The following is a 16,772-nucleotide window of genomic DNA, read 5'->3' as shown; positions in this document are numbered from 1 at the left end:
ATGTAGGTGTTTGAATTTGGTCATTTTTAACAACGTAAGGGGTTAGTATGTCGTTTTTTTTTCATTTTTTCAACTTGCTGCTAATGCACTTTTCTGGTGAAATAAACACGGGAAACCTCACACACACTCATTAGGGGCCCCAGAAGCACCCAAAAACGACATAAAATGCAGTGTTGGAATTTGATGATTTTTGACAAAAAACGTAAGGGGTTAGTATGTCGTTTTTTTTCAGATTTTTCAACTTGCTGCTAATGCACTTTTCTGGTGAAAAAAACACGGGAAATCTCACACACACTCATTAGGGGCCCCAGAAGCACCCAAAAGCGACATAAAATGCAGTGTTGGAATTTGATGATTTTTGACAAAAAACGTAAGGGGTTATGTCGTTTTTTTTTTTCATTTTTTTCAACTTGCTGCTAATGCACTTTTCTGGTGAAAAAAACACGGGAAACCTCACACACACGCATTAGGGGCCCCAGAAGCACCCAAAAACGACATAAAATGCAGTGTTGGAATTTGGTGATTTTTGACAAAAAACGTAAGGTGTTAGTATGTCGTTTTTTTCAGTTTTTTTCAACTTGCTGCTAATGCACTTTTCTGGTGAAAAAAACACGGGAAACCTCACACACACTCATCAAGGGCCTGAGAAGCACCCAAAAACGGCATAAAATGTCAGTGTTTGAATTTGGTCATTTTTGACAAAAAAACGTAAGGGGTTAGTATGTCGTTTTTTTCAGTTTTTTTCAACTTGCTGCCAATTCACTTTTCTGGTGAAATAAACACGGGAAACCTCACACACACGCATTAGGGGCCCCAGAAGCACCCAAAAACTGCATAAAATGTAGGTGTTTGAATTTGGTGATTTTTGACAAAAAAAACGTAAGGGGTTAGTATGTCGTTTTTTTCAGTTTTTTTCAACTTGCTGCTAATGCACTTTTCTGACAGAAAAAACACGGGAAACCTCACACACACGCATTACGGGCCCCAGAAGCACCCAAAAACGGCATAAAATGTAGGTGTTTGAATTTGATCATTTTTGACAAAAAACGTAAGGGGTTAGTATGTCGGTTTTTTTTTCATTTTTTTCAACTTGCTGCTAATGCACTTTTCTGGTGAAAAAAACACGGGAAACCTCACACACACGCATTAGGGGCCCCAGAAGCACCCAAAAACAACATAAAATGCAGTGTTTGAATTTGGTGATTTTTGACAAAAAACGTAAGGGGTTAGTATGTCGTTTTTTTCAGATTTTTCAACTTGCTGCTAATGCACTTTCCCGACAGAAAAAACATGGTAAACCTCACACACACGCATTAGGGGCCTGAGAAGCACCCAAAAACGGCATAAAATGTCAGTGTTTGAATTTGGTGATTTTTGACAAAAAACGTAAGGGGTTAGTATGTCGTTTTTTCATTTTTTTCAACTTGCTGCTAATGCACTTTTCTGGTGAAATAAACACGGGAAACCTCACACACACGCATTAGGGGCCCCAGAAGCACCCAAAAACGACATGAAATGCAGTGTTGGAATTTGATGATTTTTGACAAAAAACGTAAGGGGTTAGTATGTCGTTTTTTTTCATTTTTTTCAACTTGCTGCTAATGCACTTTTCTGGTGAAATAAACACGGGAAACCTCACACACACGCATTAGGGGCCTGAGAAGCACCCAAAAATGACATAAATGCAGTGTTTGAATTTGGTCATTTTTAACAACGTAAGGGGTTAGTATGTCGTTTTTTTTTTCATTTTTTCAACTTGCTGATAATGCACTTTTCTGGTGAAATAAACACGGGAAACCTCACACACACTCATTAGGGGCCCCAGAAGCACCCAAAAACGACATAAAATGCAGTGTTGGAATTTGATGATTTTTGACAAAAAACGTAAGGGGTTAGTATGTCGTTTTTTTTCAGATTTTTCAACTTGCTGCTAATGCACTTTTCTGACAGAAAAAACACGGGAAACCTCACACACACGCATTAGGGGCCTGAGAAGCACCCAAAAACGGCATAAAATGTCAGTGTTTGAATTTGGTGATTTTTGACAAAAAACGTAAGGGGTTAGTATGTCGTTTTTTTCAGTTTTTTTCAACTTGCTGCTAATGCACTTTTCTGGTGAAATAAACACGGGAAACCTCACACACATGCATTAAGGGCCTGAGAAGCACCCAAAAACGGCATAAAATGTCAGTGTTTGAATTTGGTGATTTTTGACAAAAAAACGTAAGGGGTTAGTATGTCGTTTTTTTTCAGTTTTTTTCAGTTTTTTTCAACTTGCTGCTAATGCACTTTTCTGGTGAAATAAACACGGGAAACCTCACACACACGCATTAGGGGCCCCAGAAGCACCCAAAAACGGCATAAAATGATGTGTTGGAATTTGGTGATTTTTGACAAAAAACGTAAGGGGTTAGTATGTCGTTTTTTCAGTTTTTTTCAACTTGCTGCTAATGCACTTTTCTGACAGAAAAAACACGGGAAACCTCACACACACGCATTAGGGGCCTGAGAAGCACCCAAAAATGACATAAAATGCAGTGTTTGAATTTGGTCATTTTTAACAACGTAAGGGGTTAGTATGTCGTTGTTTTTTTTTTTTCATTTTTTCAACTTGCTGCTAATGAACTTTTCTGGTGAAATAAACACGGGAAACCTCACACACACGCATTAGGGGCCCGAGAAGCACCCAAAAATGACATAAATGCAGTGTTGGAATTTGATGATTTTTGACAAAAAACGTAAGGGGTTAGTATGTCGTTTTTTCTCATTTTTTTCAACTTGCTGCTAATGCACTTTTCTGACAGAAAAAACACGGGAAACCTCACACACACGCATTAGGGGCCTGAGAAGCACCCAAAAACGGCATAAAATGTAGGTGTTTGAATTTGGTGATTTTTGACAAAAAACGTAAGGGGTTAGTATGTCGTTTTTTCTCATTTTTTTCAACTTGCTGCTAATGCACTTTTCTGGTGAAATAAACACGGGAAACCTCACACACACGCATTAGGGTCCTGAGAAGCACCCAAAAATGACATAAATGCAGTGTTTGAATTTGGTCATTTTTGACAAAAAACGTAAGGGGTTAGTATGTCGTTTTTTTCAGATTTTTCAACTTGCTGCTAATGCACTTTTCTGACAGAAAAAACACGGGAAACCTCACACACACGCATTAGGGGCCTGAGAAGCACCCAAAAACGGCATAAAATGTCAGTGTTTGAATTTGGTGATTTTTGACAAAAAACGTAAGGGTCGTATGTCGTTTTTTTCAGTTTTTTTCAACTTGCTGCTAATGCACTTTTCTGCTGAAATAAACAAGGGAAACCTCACACACACGCATTAGGGGCCTGAGAAGCACCCAAAAATGACATAAATGCAGTGTTTGAATTTGGTCATTTTTGACAAAAAACGTAAGGGGTTAGTATGTCGTTTTTTTCAGATTTTTCAACTTGCTGCTAATGCACTTTTCTGACAGAAAAAACACGGGAAACCTCACACACACGCATTAGGGGCCCCAGAAGCACCCAAAAACGGCATAAAATGTAGGTGTTTGAATTTGGTGATTTTTGACAAAAAAAACGTAAGGGGTTAGTATGTCGTTTTTTTCAGTTTTTTTCAACTTGCTGCTAATGCACTTTTCTGGTGAAATAAACACGGGAAACCTCACACACACTCATTAGGGGCCCCAGAAGCACCAAAAAACGACATAAAATGCAGTGTTGGAATTTGATGATTTTTGACAAAAAACGTAAGGGGTTAGTATGTCGTTTTTTTTCATTTTTTTCAACTTGCTGCTAATGCACTTTTCTGGTGAAATAAACACGGGAAACCTCACACACACGCATTAGGGGCCTGAGAAGCACCCAAAAATGGCATAAATGCAGTGTTTGAATTTGGTCATTTTTAACAACGTAAGGGGTTAGTATGTCGTTTTTTTTCATTTTTTTCAACTTGCTGCTAATGCACTTTTCTGGTGAAATAAACACGGGAAACCTCACACACACGCATTAGGGGCCTGAGAAGCACCCAAAAATGACATAAATGCAGTGTTTGAATTTGGTCATTTTTGACAAAAAACGTAAGGGGTTAGTATGTCGTTTTTTTCATTTTTTTCAACTTGCTGCTAATGCACTTTTCTGGTGAAAAAAATACAAAAAACCTCTCACACACGCATCAGGGGCCCGAGAAGCACCCAAAAATGGCATAAAATTGTGATTTTTTAACAAAAAAAGTAAGGGGTACAATCATATTATTTAAAAAACATATATGGCCCACCTGCAGTACCACCACCGCCCACCAGGGGGGCACACTGGTGTGCTGTACAGAAAGAACGACAAAGATTTAAGAAAGCAAAAACAGGCCATCGAGGTGGAAGACAACAGTAGTTGTTTTAGTTCCATTGTTTTTGGCAAAGGGCATCCTTTCGTGGAAAACACCCAGCTTTAGCTCACTGTGGACGGACGTAGACCGTAGTTTGACGTCTACGTGTTGTTAAATAACGGAAATAAAATCAAAGAGGGCTGGATGATTCATATTCAAAGGGTATTTCATTTTTTCACTTTTCAAAAGACTCTTATGGGTCGGGCGTCTCGGTACGCATGTGCAACCGGGCGGGAAATCTGCGCATGCGCAGCTAGATCAGTTGCACTTTCCTACGCCATCACATCGCGACGCCAGCTGGTATCTTTGACGGCATTTGAAGGCAGATCCCTGGGTCGTTCATTCCATCGATCGGGTGAATTTGAAGGATGGAGGCTGCCGGCGAGGAGAAGACAAGATCGTTGTCTGAGGCCCAGAGGCGAGCAGAAACACGCAGGAGGAAACTGCTGATGAATTCGGAGGACAGGATGAACAGAATCGTAGGATTTGCCAAGAACGAGTCTGAAAACTACGGTAGGCTAAATGCTCCTCCTTTCCTCCATGTTTACATGCTAACGTTGTGGCGTCACATTTGTACTCTGTCGTGTTCGGGTACAATCATAGCAGGTCATGTTTCATCATGTGATAATGTACCGTTTGGTGTAGAAACATGCAGTATACTGTATGTATACTGTATGTATACTGCATGTAGTACCACCCGGTCGGTATAAGCGGCGGGCGGTGTAGTACCACCCGGTCGGTATAAGCGGCGGGCGGTGTAGTACCACCCGGTCGGTATAAGCGGCGGGCGGTGTAGCGTATGCAAACGTCCCGTTCCATTTCCCGAAGGGTCACCCAGGCGTCCAGCAGATGCCCGCTTCCACCTGGACCTGGACAGGACAGAGACGTGCGCCCCCCCCCAGAGACCGTCTCCCTTCAAATCGGAGCCCGGCAGCGTCTCCCGCGGCGCCACCCCGGAGAGGAGGGACTCCCCGCTGCCAGATGCGGGTGACAAGTCCCACGGTGCCAGCCCGCTGGAGGACATGATCCAAGGGGTCCGCCAGAGACCCAGGAGGGATGTGGCGTCAGACGACCCGAGCGGCTCGCCCCGCCGGGGCCTCCACAAGTACTTGTCTCGTTTTGACGACGCCATGAAACTGAGGGGTCAGCTGGCCGACGAGAAGCCGGTCCAGGACGGCGGGTCCGACGGCGAGGAGTTCGACCCCTTCAGGGTCTTCAGGCTGGTCTGCAGCGTCCTGCTGGCTCTTTTTGTCCGGGCGTTGGTCTGCAAGTATCTGGTGAGCCGAATTGGATGAGATGCTTTCACTTTCACTTTCAACCAGGATGGTCTCACGGCACCTTGGTCTTCTTTTGCAGTCAATATTTGCTCCCTTCCTCACCCTGGAGCTGGCTTTCATGGGCCTGGCCAAGTACTTCCCGCAGGCAAGTACTTCTCAATACTTCACTTGTTGGAAAGTACTTGCTGTCAATCAATGTAACCTTGTCATGATGGGGAAATAAGATGGCTTTTCTAGCACAGATAGTAAAAGGTTGCTATGAATGGTAGCCTTTCAGCCAGCAGGGGTGTAGACCATCTTGGCATATCTGCGTGTCCTGCAGGTGGAGAAGAAGGCCCAGACCACCGTGCTGACGGCCGCCCTGCTGCTGTCGGGCATCCCGGGCGAGGTCATCAACCGCTCCATGGACACGTATAGAAGGATGGGCGACGTCTTCGCCGACCTCTGCGTCTACTTCTTCACCTTCGTCCTCTCCCACGAAGTCCTGCTGCTCCTGGGCTCGGAGACCGACCACCAGCCGGGACTGTGACTCCGTCCCACCTCCCTCCCGTCTCAGCAGCACGGGACCAAAGGCTGCGAAGAAAAGACCAAGCAGCAGAGGGCGGGACTTGAACCATTTGGATGTCTGTACTCCAGATGATGTTCTCAACAAAGGCTCCACTTCCTCTTTGCCTTCACCTCCTGCTGCTGGAGACGGGACAAGCATTTAGTCCTTGGCGGTGTACCCCTGTGACGTGTTCTACATATCCGCCTCGTTCAGTCACGTGACCAGCGTCGTTCCTGCTGTAAATCAGGTGTGGCCTCCATCCCGGGTCCATTTTCCTCTTTCTCTGACACATCCTGAGCGCCTCTCACGCTTTCTGCTTCTTTTCGCCTTCTTGCTGGACCTCAAGCTTCTTCCTCTCGAGCCGCCACTCCAGTCTCAGCGCTGCAGCCAGCAGGAGTGGCACTCATGCCCCCCCGACTGCTTTTCTACTGGCCTGCACGACACTCCAAGCCGTTTAGCTAGGAAACTCCAAGTCAATGGAAGCATCAAGGATCCAGTCATGGGAATCACTTGGACTGACCTTTAACAAGAAAAAAAGACATAATGTTACAAGACATCACCTTCATTCCCCTCCGCTTATCCGGGTCCAGGTCTACAAATAAACTTGCCTTGGTTGATTATTGTTTTGTACATTTAATACCATAATTTCATCAATCAAAATCATGTTTAATAATAAATATGAATTTGGAGATGATGCGGTCTTTATTCTGTTAACATGAGTCAGTGTGGTTGCTGAGTAGCACCCTCTCCTGGTGACTACATGGAATAGCAACATGTTACAACTGTTCATCAATGACTTCAATTTAAGCTCATCCGCTTGACTTTATTGATAAAGAATAGCAACAGACTAACTATTGGACCCAGGCTAACAAAAGATTAAGAAAGATTTGCGTTTTAGAGCTCCGGCCCCGCGGCATCTGAGCCGGGGCGGATATATATATATATACATATACATATACATATATATACATATATATATACATATATATACATATACATATATAAAATTGAACCTCGATATTGCCAAGCCTCAGCCTCTAAGAACACAAAGCACCAACAATACAGCCTTATTTTCGAGGATAAATGCACTCCCATGCACACAATGAGCTTATTACTGACATTCCTGTTTACTGTATAAAAAGGCCTCCAGCCAAACTGCAGTTGCCAGTAGAGCCGACAGGGGGCAATAAGGAGCCCCGTTTGCTTTTCTATACCTGAAAAGCGTCAGAATATGATTGTAAAAAGTAATAGCCAATTTAATATCCACCTGCACTAAAACTCGACTTGACGGCGAGCCGGGTGGAAAGAGAAAGCCAATCCAACAGCAGAGCCCCGTGAAAGACACAGAAGAAGATCATGCAGTCGTAGAAGAAGAGTAACCGGAAGTGCTTCCCCGCAGTCGGCCAAGGCTAAGCTATCACCTAGCTAGGCTATCAGGTAAGACGACAAATCGGCTGCCCTGAACATTTGCCGTCTGTCTTCACTCAAACGCTCCTTTGTCAGCAGATGTCAGCTTTTGTTGTTCGTCTTGGCGTCGTTGTTGTTGTTGTTTAGCCGTTGATGGCAACACTGGGGAAGGACTTCTTAACCACGGATGTCCGTGACGAACCATTTGGCAGCATAAATAGCGGCATTGAAACACCAGATAATAAAACGTGGATAAGTTGCGTGTGTGCGGGAAGGTGGTCCGTTTAGCTTCGACCAGAACCATCGTGGAATCATCCCCACGTCCTCTTGCGGTCCCCCAAGGCATCACAGCCTCATAATGGGCTTTAAAATACGGACGAGCTCACAGGGCGTCTCGAAGGACGTTGATATCTTTCCCTTTCTGTACGTTCTAAAGAAAGACAACAGCGGACGTGGGTGGGGACGCGCCTACTGGATTTCCACTCTAAAGAACCAACACCAGAGGTGTTTATCTGGCTAGTGACCACACCAAAACAATGCCATAGGACACCAGTGTGTACCGACTGGGGAACAGGAACTAGCAAAAGTATTCCGTGTTTTCTTTCCACGGCCAGTTGAGTAGCGATATCACTAAATATCACAGTGGATATCATGATGACTTACTCTGTTTGGTCCACTTGGTTTTGGGTAGGCAGGATTTGCTAGCGTTCCCATGCAGTCTCTTGGAGCAGTGTCCTCCAGGCCATGGTTCCATCCACGGTAGCGGGTACTTCCTGTGCTCCTCCAGATGTTATGTTGCTTCGTGAAATCAGTCGCCTAGGAAATAAGTTCCAGTGATGTTGTCCAGTAAACGCTGCCAATGCGGTGAAAGACTGCAAGTATGACCCGTTACCTTGAAGGTATCTGGCAGTGCCTGGATAGAAAACCTGGCTGGAGCTTTCCTGGTGGACTCAGGTGTCCCTCATGCTGTGGTTCTCTTTAGACGTCACAGAAGGTTTCACATAAGGATGGTGGATGATGGGCAGACACTTTTCCTTCAACTCTGTTCATCTGTTCTTGATTCTGACCTTCAGAATGAGCCGCCAAGCAGACGAGCAAAGACGCAGAGCAGCGGAGGACAACACGGACAGAGAGGACTTTTTTGACTGCCAAGAGACTTTGGAGGCTCCAGACCGGGGGGATGAGGAGGACAGGCGACGGGAGGCTGCAGGAGATGCAGGCAGACCAGATCAGCAAGCAGAAGAGCAGACGGCACCGCTGGAGGACCAGGAGACTTGGGAGGACTCACATTACAACTTGAACGTGGATGCGGACAGCAGAGGAGATCTGCACGGCCAAGAGCTGACGGAGGAGGAGAAGGAGGTACAATGAACCTTCTAGAACGTGCTGTGAACGCTCTTAATGCAACGTCACCCTCACCTTCTAGAGTCGCCGACTGGACAGCTTGATGCTCAAGGACAAGGGCAACCAGCAGTTTAAGAGTGGAGGTGAGTCCACCCCGTCCAGCCCGCTCGGGTAGACCAGTGTGACCAGCACCAGACCAGTATGTGTCATGTTCGTGCAGACTGGTTGGCAGCAGAGCAAAGCTACTCGGAGGCTTTGCTGGTGTGTCCGCTGTGCTTCAGCCAAGAGCGAGCGGTGATGTTCTCCAACAGAGCAGCGGCTAGACTTCACCTGGTAACACGCACCACGCCCTCCCGTCTTCGCTAGCTCCACAAGCTAGCCACATGCTAGCGGTAACTCTTCCTGTCAATCATCAGGACCTGAAAGACGACGGGATAGCCGACTGCTCCAGAGGTGAGTGACGTCATCACACCTGGGGAGGCGTGGATGAGGGGGGGGTAACTGGCTGGATGCTCACGTAGCGTTGGAGCTCAATCCACACTACATGAAGGCCTTGCTTCGGAGGGCGGAGCTTCACGAGCAGACCGAGCAGCTGGACAAGGCTCTGGAGGACTACCAGAAGGTCCTGGAGCAAGACCCCAAGCACACGGCTGCCAGGCAGGCCTGCACGGTGAGTTGGGTGCCCGTCATTGGAGGAGCCGCCCTGCTTCAGATGATGATGATGATGATGACGACTTTTCTTGCAGAGGTTGCCTCAGCAGATTCACGAGAGAAATGAGAAGCTGAAGGAGGAAATGTTAGGTGGGAACACAAAGCATCCAAATGACATGTCCAATGAAAAGTGTTTTTTAATGGATGACCTCTGACCTTTGCAGATAAATTAAAGGACCTCGGGAACTTAGTCCTGAGACCCTTTGGCCTTTCAACCAACAACTTCCAGGTGAACCAGGACGTCAACACGGGCTCTTACTCCATCAACTTTGTCAACAAGCCCAACAACACATGATGTCATCCATCTTTCAAAATAAAAGTCTTTCCTGTGATTGTGGGTGCTTTAATTAGAAAGGTATCAAGCAGGACTAGAACTCAGCGTCCATCACTGGGCTCTTCTGGAAAGCAACATCTCTCGAATGTTGTCCTCTGCCTCCTTCACGCTGCGTTCAAGGTACACCTTCTTCTGCTGGAATGAGCAAGCAGTGAGGGTCACGTGACTGAATGACCACCGGCATTATTCCCGTGGTGAAGCGGTACCTCCAGCTCTTTGATTTTCTCCTCGGCACTTTTCTGTTTGTCCTTCAGCTGACGAGCGATGTCCTCCTTGGACTGCAGGATGAACCTGAAACACGGTGTCACGTGTCACTCACAGGTCAAAGGGCAAAGGAGAAGGCGCCCGCTGGAACTCACATGCGTCCGACACCTTCGTACAGCGGCGTGTTGTCGGGCAGCGTCTTGATCTCCGTGTGCGTCAGGTTGGCGTGTTTCTGAACCCGTGTCAGCTGCTCAATCTGAAGGTCGGCCAGCTTGACCTTCTGCTGCGTGTCGATCATCTTCACCTGCAGCTCAGAGAAGGCCTGCAGACATTTTTCATGTTGGTCACTTCCTCCAACTATTGGGCCGCTAGCTCGTCTGTCTGGCGTGGCTAAGATGTTTCTGCTCACCATCATGGCGGCCAAACCCACACAAAGCCTACTAGCAAGTGGCCGCTCTTCGATTAAAGCGTCCTCGCTCAACACACAACACACTTCCTGCCTTCACAATAAAAGCGGTACACGATTGATCACTAAACCTGAAACGTAGAGCCACACGGAATTCTTCTTTCTCTTTGGGATGCATCGTGATGTTCGCTGTGTGAAAATGACTGCTGGGATTTGAGTTCCTGCACCTTTTCGGAGGGAACTCGGCGTCATAGTTTTAGGAACAGTCGGAAAATGGCGCTCCGCGTTTCCCTTCTTCGGTAAAGCAATTGTAGACTGACAGATGAGGCAAACGCACTTCGAAAATGACATTGCGAAAAAGAAGCCCCCCCCTACTCACTCCGTATGGTGGTGGTAGGTCTTCGGCTTTTTACTTGGTCCGGCTTGCACAAAACCAACCACGAATCACTGCCTGGCTGGTTAATGCGCACCCCTGCCGACGTTTCACCTTTCTAAAGGTGGGACGCGAGCGGTAGCTAAACGATATAGGTCTGTATTTTCTATCAGGTGTATTTCTTCATCTCTTTAGAATCTTGTCTTTCTGGGCTTACCTTCTTCAGCTCCAGATCGACGGGCGCCGCCATCTTCTCCAACGTTGTTGTTGTTGAGCGCATGCGCAGCCACTAGCAATGGGCGGAAACGATACCGAAATGTCGACATGACCGATACCACGGCCCGTATTCACACTCCGTCTCTGCCTCATCCTGCCACATTGACGCACAACTCCATGCGTTCCTTTAGCGCTCTTTGGACTTTCTCAGAAAAATAATCAGACTGTGCTTCAGGAAAAAACTAACAAAAAAACAGATTGTGTCTCTATATTTATGCTGCTATATTTTCTATTTTCATTTTTAATAGACGTGTCTGCGCCAACTTCACAACAAATTCCTAGTATGTGTATGATCATACCCGGCAATAAAACTATTTCTGATTCTGATTCTGAAAAAAACCCCAGCAGCACACTGCTCTACCAGGCCAAGGCATCCTTCACCAGAACACCGCCCACTGACTCCCCCAGGGTCAGGTCCCCGCCTCTTCTGCCCCCACTTATGTCTGCTTGGACGACGTCTTCAAACGTAGCGGACACATGAGTGGTACCTGAAGTGCACTCCTATGGGATGAGGAAGAACATGGTAGTGGTGGTACTTCCAGGTTCAGGATCTCCTTGAGGGATCCTTTGACTGGATGGAATGTGTATTTACTTGCAATAAATAAGTACTTTTATTGTGTATGGAATGTGTATTTACTTGCAATAAATAAGTACTTTCGTTGTGTATGGAATGTGTATTTTACTTGCAATAAATAAGTACTTTCATTGTGTATGGAATGTGTATTTTACTTGCAATAAATAAGTACTTTCATTGTGTATGGAATGTGTATTTACTTGCAATAAATAAGTACTTTTATTGTGTATTTACTTGCAATAAATAAGTACTTTCATTGTGTATGGAATGTGTATTTACTTGCAATAAATAAGTACTTTCATTGTGTATGGAATGTGTATTTTACTTGCAATAAATAAGTACTTTCATTGTGTATGGAATGTGTATTTACTTGCAATAAATAAGTACTTTCATTGTGTATGGAATGTGTATTTACTTGCAATAAATAAGTACTTTCGTTGTGTATGGAATGTGTATTTTACTTGCAATAAATAAGTACTTTCATTGTGTATGGAATGTGTATTTTACTTGCAATAAATAAGTACTTTTATTGTGTATGGAATGTGTATTTACTTGCAATAAATAAGTACTTTCGTTGTGTATGGAATGTGTATTTTACTTGCAATAAATAAGTACTTTCATTGTGTATGGAATGTGTATTTACTTGCAATAAATAAGTACTTTTATTGTCAATCATTTCTTACTGATCGCTTTTCTTCTTCATAAGATTAGCATTGGAACATTTATCCTCATAACTAACTCTCCTCTCAGCACAGGTAGGGCGTGTGTGTGTGTGTGTGTGTGTGTGTGTGTGCGTGTGTGTGTGCGTGTCAGTGGAACACAGTCTGCCTCCAGCGCTTGTCCGGGGTGAAGGGCCACAGGCAGTCAGTGATGGCGGAGGTGAAAGGTCGTGGTTCCACACTGAGGTTCATCAGCTCCAGACGAGAACATTCCAAGCGACTGTTGACGGGACGGAGGGCCGCCGCCGCCGCCGGCTGCTCCGTCAGCTGCACACAGGAAAGCGGTTGAACGGACCAAAATGGCGGAGAAGACATCTTTGTTCTTACGGGAATGAGATGGCTGGACGGCAGATTGAAGGCCCTCGCCATGGCCACCGCCATCTCGTATTTGGTCATCTGCTCCTTGGCGGAAAAATGAAAGATTCCCCTGACAGAGGCGTCCTGGACACACATCATCATCATCATCATCGTCATCATCATCAACACTTGCTTTCAAAGCTTAGCAATCAGATCTAAACGGGATGGGGGGCCATGCGACACCTGTCTCGCTCTCTCGCAAACTTTTCTGCAGACGACGGCGACATCTCGGACGTGCGTGGGGAACCTCTGCTGGGAATGATCCAGCGTGCAGCTCTCCGTCGCCACCTCCTGGACTTTTAGCCAAAGCGACGTGACGGCGCTCTCTGTCAGCGTTTCCACGTCCCCGAAGAGCACAGGCACCCGCAGCACGGCCGCACCTGAACACACCACCGGCGTCCGTCAATACTCGGCCATCCACGCCTGCCGATGGCTCACGGCGATGATTGACAGCTCGCTCAACCTGGACAGCGTCTGAGCGCCTCTCTCTCCCCTTCCAGTTTGCTGCGCCCGTACAAGTTGAGCGGGTTGGGGACGTCGTCCTCTCCGTAGGGGGGGTTCCTTCCATCGAACACGTAGTCGGTGCTGATGTACAGGAAGAACGCTCCCAACGCCGCTGTGTCCGCACACGCCACCTTCAAGGTCAACATCACCCCGCCAAAGTCAAGGACGCCATCCCTACTCACCCGCTTCTCTGGCCAGCACGCTCGTGGCGTGCACGTTCAGGTTGACGGCCGCCTCCATGTGTCGCTCCACCACATCGGGACGACGCTCCGCCGCACAGTGGACGATGGCGTCGGGCTGGGCGAGTACAGCACAGGGAAAATACACTTAGATGTATTTCCTACTGGAACGCCTTCAAACATATATTGGTGTTACTGGTCCGGTACTCTCTTGGTTTAGATCCTACCTTGAGGATCGGACGCATCGTGTCGTTTGTGATGATATGACTTCAGAGTTCTGTGGTGTCACTTGTGGAGTTCCACAAGGTTCAGTGCTCGGCCCTCTTTTGTTTAACATTTACATGTTGCCGCTTGGCGACATCATTCGCAAACATAAGATTAGCTTTCACTCTTATGCTGATGACACTCAGCTATATGTCCCACTAAAGTTAACTGACCCGCGGGACTGCTCTAATTTGGAGGCTTGCCTCATTGATATTAAACATTGGATGTCCTGTAACTTTTTACTCCTGAACTCTGATAAAACTGAGATGGTGATCATCGGCCCTGCTAAACAGAGCCGTGTGTGTGGTGTTTAAGGACACCACTCTGAGTTTTGATAATAGCATAATTTCCCAAAGTGACTCTGTGAAAAATCTGGGTGTGATATTGGACCCGACTCTATCCTTTCATAAACACTTTAAGAATGTTACTAAAACAGCATTTTTTCATCTTCGCAATATTGCGAAGATACGACCTATTCTATCCACCTCTGATGCAGAGACCCTAGTCCATGCATTTGTCACGTCTCGCCTTGACTACTGTAATGTACTGCTTTCTGGTCTTCCAATGGCGAGTCTCAAAAGCTTGCAGTTAGTACAAAATGCTGCAGCGCGACTTCTTACAAGGACACGTAAGTGTGACCATATTTCACCAATACTAGCCAACCTGCACTGGCTCCCAGTTCATTTAAGATGTGACTTTAAGGTACTGCTTCTGGTTTACAAAATATTACACGGGTTGGCACCTTTTTATCTGGTGGACCTAATTGTACCCTATGCTCCGTCTAGAAACCTACGCTCACAACACGCCGGTCTTTTGACTATCCCGAGAGCCAGAAAGAAGTATGCGGGCTCTAGAGCCTTTTCCATTCGGGCCCCAACGTTGTGGAATGATCTACCTGTTAATATTAGAGCTGCTACCTCAGTAGAAATGTTCAAGTCTCGACTTAAGACTCATTTCTATACTTTAGCGTTTAGTTAAAAATATTCCCTGCCTGTTTTGACTGCCGCTCCTTCTCTCTCCCATACCGCCCCCCCGTCCAGGAGAGGCTGTTTTGGAAGTTTGCCTTGACGAAACTGGACATCGGACGTGGCCTACCTTGGAGGCGCTGCAGCAGAGGGATAGTGATCATCTCAAGACCCGTGGCTGCCCAACTGTCCTAATGGCATCACATCTTGGACCTGGACTATTATACTCTCTGTTTATATTTAACTGTCACATGTAAACCTCTCCACATCCATTGCAGCCTGGTCATCCTAGAAGGGGGATTCCCCCATCTGCGGTCCCTTCTCAAGGTTTCTTTTTTCCCTAATGGGTTTTGAGTTTTTCCTTGCCCTGATGGGGGTTCAGATCAGGGGATGTCGTTTGTCGTCTATTGTCTGTCTTCTACTGTTGCCTGCTTGTTAAGCCCTTTGAGGCTCTTTTGTGATTAAGGGCTATATAAATAAACTTGACTTGACTTGACTAGATGTACTCCCGATACTACACAGGCTAGGTACTACAGTGCATGCTATACCTAGATACTCCTTATACTGTACATACATGTGCAGTACATGCTAAACCTAGATACTCCTTATACTGTACATACATGTGCAGTACATGCTAAACCTAGATACTCCTTATACTGTACATACATGTGCAGTACATGCTAAACCTAGATACTCCTTATACTGTACATACATGTGTAGTACATGCTAAACCTAGATACTCCTTATACTGTACATACATGTGCAGTACATGCTAAACCTGGATACTCCTTATACTGTACATACATGTGCAGTACATGCTATACCTGGATACTCCTTATACTGTACATACATGTGCAGTACATGCTATACCTCGATCCTCCATACATGTAGAGTACATGCTATAACCTAGATACTCCCTATATTGTATGTACATGTACTACATGTACCCACTATACCCCCTATACTAGTACTTCTAACGTATGTAGATGTCCAGTACTGTAGTGTAGACGTACAGTATAGAGTGTATAGATACACATGTAGATGTAGATATAGATATAGATGTAGCAGATATATAGATGTATAGATAGATATATAGATATATATATAGATATATAGATAGTAGATGGCGCCGCACCTTGCAATGGTCGAGGAGTCCCCGGACGGCGTCCTCGTCTGTGAGGTCACACCGCAGGAGTCTGGGTCTAGCCCTCCTGTAGGCCGTTCCAATAACGAAGCAGTCGTGGGTCTGGAACTCCCGGTAGACGGCCCGTCCTAGAAGCCCGGTCGCCCCGGTCACCAGGACCCTCGGAGCGGGCACGGCCCCCTGCTCCTGACGTACAAACACTTCGATCAGGACTCCATTTCAACCCGGAAATGTAGCAGCACCGCGCCGGCGTCTTCCTTCTCCCACGGCCGACTTCCAGAGCCGAGATGACCGCGTTGGGCATCGCGTGATAACACCAACAATGGTAAACTGGAGAAATATATCCGTATATCAGATGGTCGCCGTGTTACCTGGAGCAGTTGGACGCTGCCGGGCCGGAAGTCAATCTTCACTTCCGCTCGACTCATTTCCTTTCACGTCTGATCAGTGTGATATTGACCAATAATCGATAGCGACCGCTGCCCGTTTACAATTTTCCGATGCGCACTTGCAGCCTCTTCTCCACTTCCGATCAGCTGTTTGCCGTAAAGCGGGTGTCGTGAAGCGTGCCGACTCGCTTTACTACTCGTCGTAAATATGGAATAACAATAATGCCAAAGAAATAACGTACACGAACATTGCAGACTGTTTAGACTTACTTCCTGTATTATAAACCTTTTTCAAAGCTTCGTTTGTCACGTTACTACACATTTGTCACGTAACTACACGTTTGTCAGGTACTAGACGTTACTACACATTTGTCACGTTACTACACATTTGTCACGTTACTACACGTTTGTCAGGTACTAC

The 16,772-nt window shown here is 46.2% G+C and overlaps 4 protein-coding genes across 7 annotated transcripts; 2 read left to right on the top strand and 2 right to left on the bottom strand.

Annotated features, from left to right (window-relative positions):
* Positions 1-4,367: 4,367 nt before the first annotated feature.
* camlg (calcium modulating ligand) lies at positions 4,368-6,847 on the top strand. 2 transcript variants are annotated; one of them, XR_009132082.1, is made up of 5 exons: positions 4,368-4,890; positions 5,206-5,654; positions 5,734-5,799; positions 5,977-6,448; positions 6,548-6,847. XR_009132082.1 is itself a non-coding variant. In XM_058087199.1 (4 exons), the coding sequence occupies exons 1-4, from the start codon at positions 4,746-4,748 to the stop codon at positions 6,181-6,183; spliced, it is 867 nt and encodes a 288-aa protein (XP_057943182.1). In that variant the 5' UTR covers positions 4,368-4,745; the 3' UTR covers positions 6,184-6,847. The 2 variants fall into 2 exon arrangements, 1 of the variants encoding a protein (XP_057943182.1); XM_058087199.1 differs by having other exon boundaries at positions 5,977-6,847.
* A 555-nt stretch (positions 6,848-7,402) lies between these two features.
* ttc1 (tetratricopeptide repeat domain 1) lies at positions 7,403-10,010 on the top strand. Its single transcript, XM_058087888.1, has 8 exons — positions 7,403-7,638; positions 8,682-8,970; positions 9,035-9,095; positions 9,173-9,285; positions 9,369-9,405; positions 9,474-9,622; positions 9,699-9,753; positions 9,828-10,010. The coding sequence occupies exons 2-8, from the start codon at positions 8,683-8,685 to the stop codon at positions 9,956-9,958; spliced, it is 834 nt and encodes a 277-aa protein (XP_057943871.1). The 5' UTR covers positions 7,403-7,638; position 8,682; the 3' UTR covers positions 9,959-10,010.
* Positions 9,783-11,655, bottom strand: pfdn1 (prefoldin subunit 1). 3 transcript variants are annotated; one of them, XM_058087891.1, is made up of 4 exons: positions 11,198-11,640; positions 10,357-10,523; positions 10,204-10,288; positions 9,783-10,132 (listed from the first exon to the last, which is right to left on the bottom strand). In XM_058087891.1, the coding sequence occupies exons 1-4, from the start codon at positions 11,258-11,260 to the stop codon at positions 10,049-10,051; spliced, it is 399 nt and encodes a 132-aa protein (XP_057943874.1). In that variant the 5' UTR covers positions 11,261-11,640; the 3' UTR covers positions 9,783-10,048. The 3 variants fall into 3 exon arrangements, with proteins under 3 accessions (XP_057943874.1, XP_057943873.1, XP_057943872.1); XM_058087890.1 differs by having other exon boundaries at positions 9,783-10,129; positions 10,357-11,655; XM_058087889.1 differs by having other exon boundaries at positions 10,357-11,643.
* A 24-nt stretch (positions 11,656-11,679) lies between these two features.
* Positions 11,680-16,516, bottom strand: mat2b (methionine adenosyltransferase 2 non-catalytic beta subunit methionine). Its single transcript, XM_058087887.1, has 7 exons — positions 16,334-16,516; positions 15,954-16,148; positions 13,593-13,707; positions 13,370-13,522; positions 13,090-13,286; positions 12,877-12,990; positions 11,680-12,816 (listed from the first exon to the last, which is right to left on the bottom strand). Exons 1-7 carry the CDS (start codon positions 16,388-16,390, stop codon positions 12,640-12,642), a joined length of 1,008 nt encoding a protein of 335 aa, XP_057943870.1. The 5' UTR covers positions 16,391-16,516; the 3' UTR covers positions 11,680-12,639.
* Between the last annotated feature and the right edge of the window lie 256 nt (positions 16,517-16,772).

Source organism: Doryrhamphus excisus, chromosome 11 (genome assembly GCF_030265055.1).
Source record: "Doryrhamphus excisus isolate RoL2022-K1 chromosome 11, RoL_Dexc_1.0, whole genome shotgun sequence".
NCBI classification, from domain to species: Eukaryota; Metazoa; Chordata; class Actinopteri; order Syngnathiformes; family Syngnathidae; genus Doryrhamphus; species Doryrhamphus excisus.
Note: the sequence above shows the minus strand (reverse complement) of the source record. Positions and strands in the feature narration are given on the sequence as shown.

Coding starts and splice junctions, on each gene's coding strand:
- ttc1 (XM_058087888.1), top strand. CDS start 8,683: ATGAGCCGCCAAGCAGACGAGCAAAGACGCAGAGCAGCGGAGGACAAC. Junction 9,096..9,172: donor CCAGCAGTTTAAGAGTGGAG/GTGAGTCCACCC, acceptor ATGTTCGTGCAG/ACTGGTTGGCAGCAGAGCAA. Junction 9,623..9,698: donor CTGCCAGGCAGGCCTGCACG/GTGAGTTGGGTG, acceptor CTTTTCTTGCAG/AGGTTGCCTCAGCAGATTCA.
- mat2b (XM_058087887.1), bottom strand. CDS start 16,390: ATGAGTCGAGCGGAAGTGAAGATTGACTTCCGGCCCGGCAGCGTCCAA. Junction 13,523..13,592: donor CGTGCTGGCCAGAGAAGCGG/GTGAGTAGGGAT, acceptor GTGCGGACACAG/CGGCGTTGGGAGCGTTCTTC. Junction 12,991..13,089: donor TTTGCGAGAGAGCGAGACAG/GTGTCGCATGGC, acceptor ATGTGTGTCCAG/GACGCCTCTGTCAGGGGAAT.
- camlg (XM_058087199.1), top strand. CDS start 4,746: ATGGAGGCTGCCGGCGAGGAGAAGACAAGATCGTTGTCTGAGGCCCAG. Junction 5,655..5,733: donor CGTTGGTCTGCAAGTATCTG/GTGAGCCGAATT, acceptor CTTCTTTTGCAG/TCAATATTTGCTCCCTTCCT. Junction 5,800..5,976: donor TGGCCAAGTACTTCCCGCAG/GCAAGTACTTCT, acceptor CGTGTCCTGCAG/GTGGAGAAGAAGGCCCAGAC.
- pfdn1 (XM_058087889.1), bottom strand. CDS start 10,616: ATGATGGTGAGCAGAAACATCTTAGCCACGCCAGACAGACGAGCTAGC. Junction 10,289..10,356: donor TACGAAGGTGTCGGACGCAT/GTGAGTTCCAGC, acceptor ACCGTGTTTCAG/GTTCATCCTGCAGTCCAAGG. Junction 10,133..10,203: donor AGAAAATCAAAGAGCTGGAG/GTACCGCTTCAC, acceptor TGCTCATTCCAG/CAGAAGAAGGTGTACCTTGA.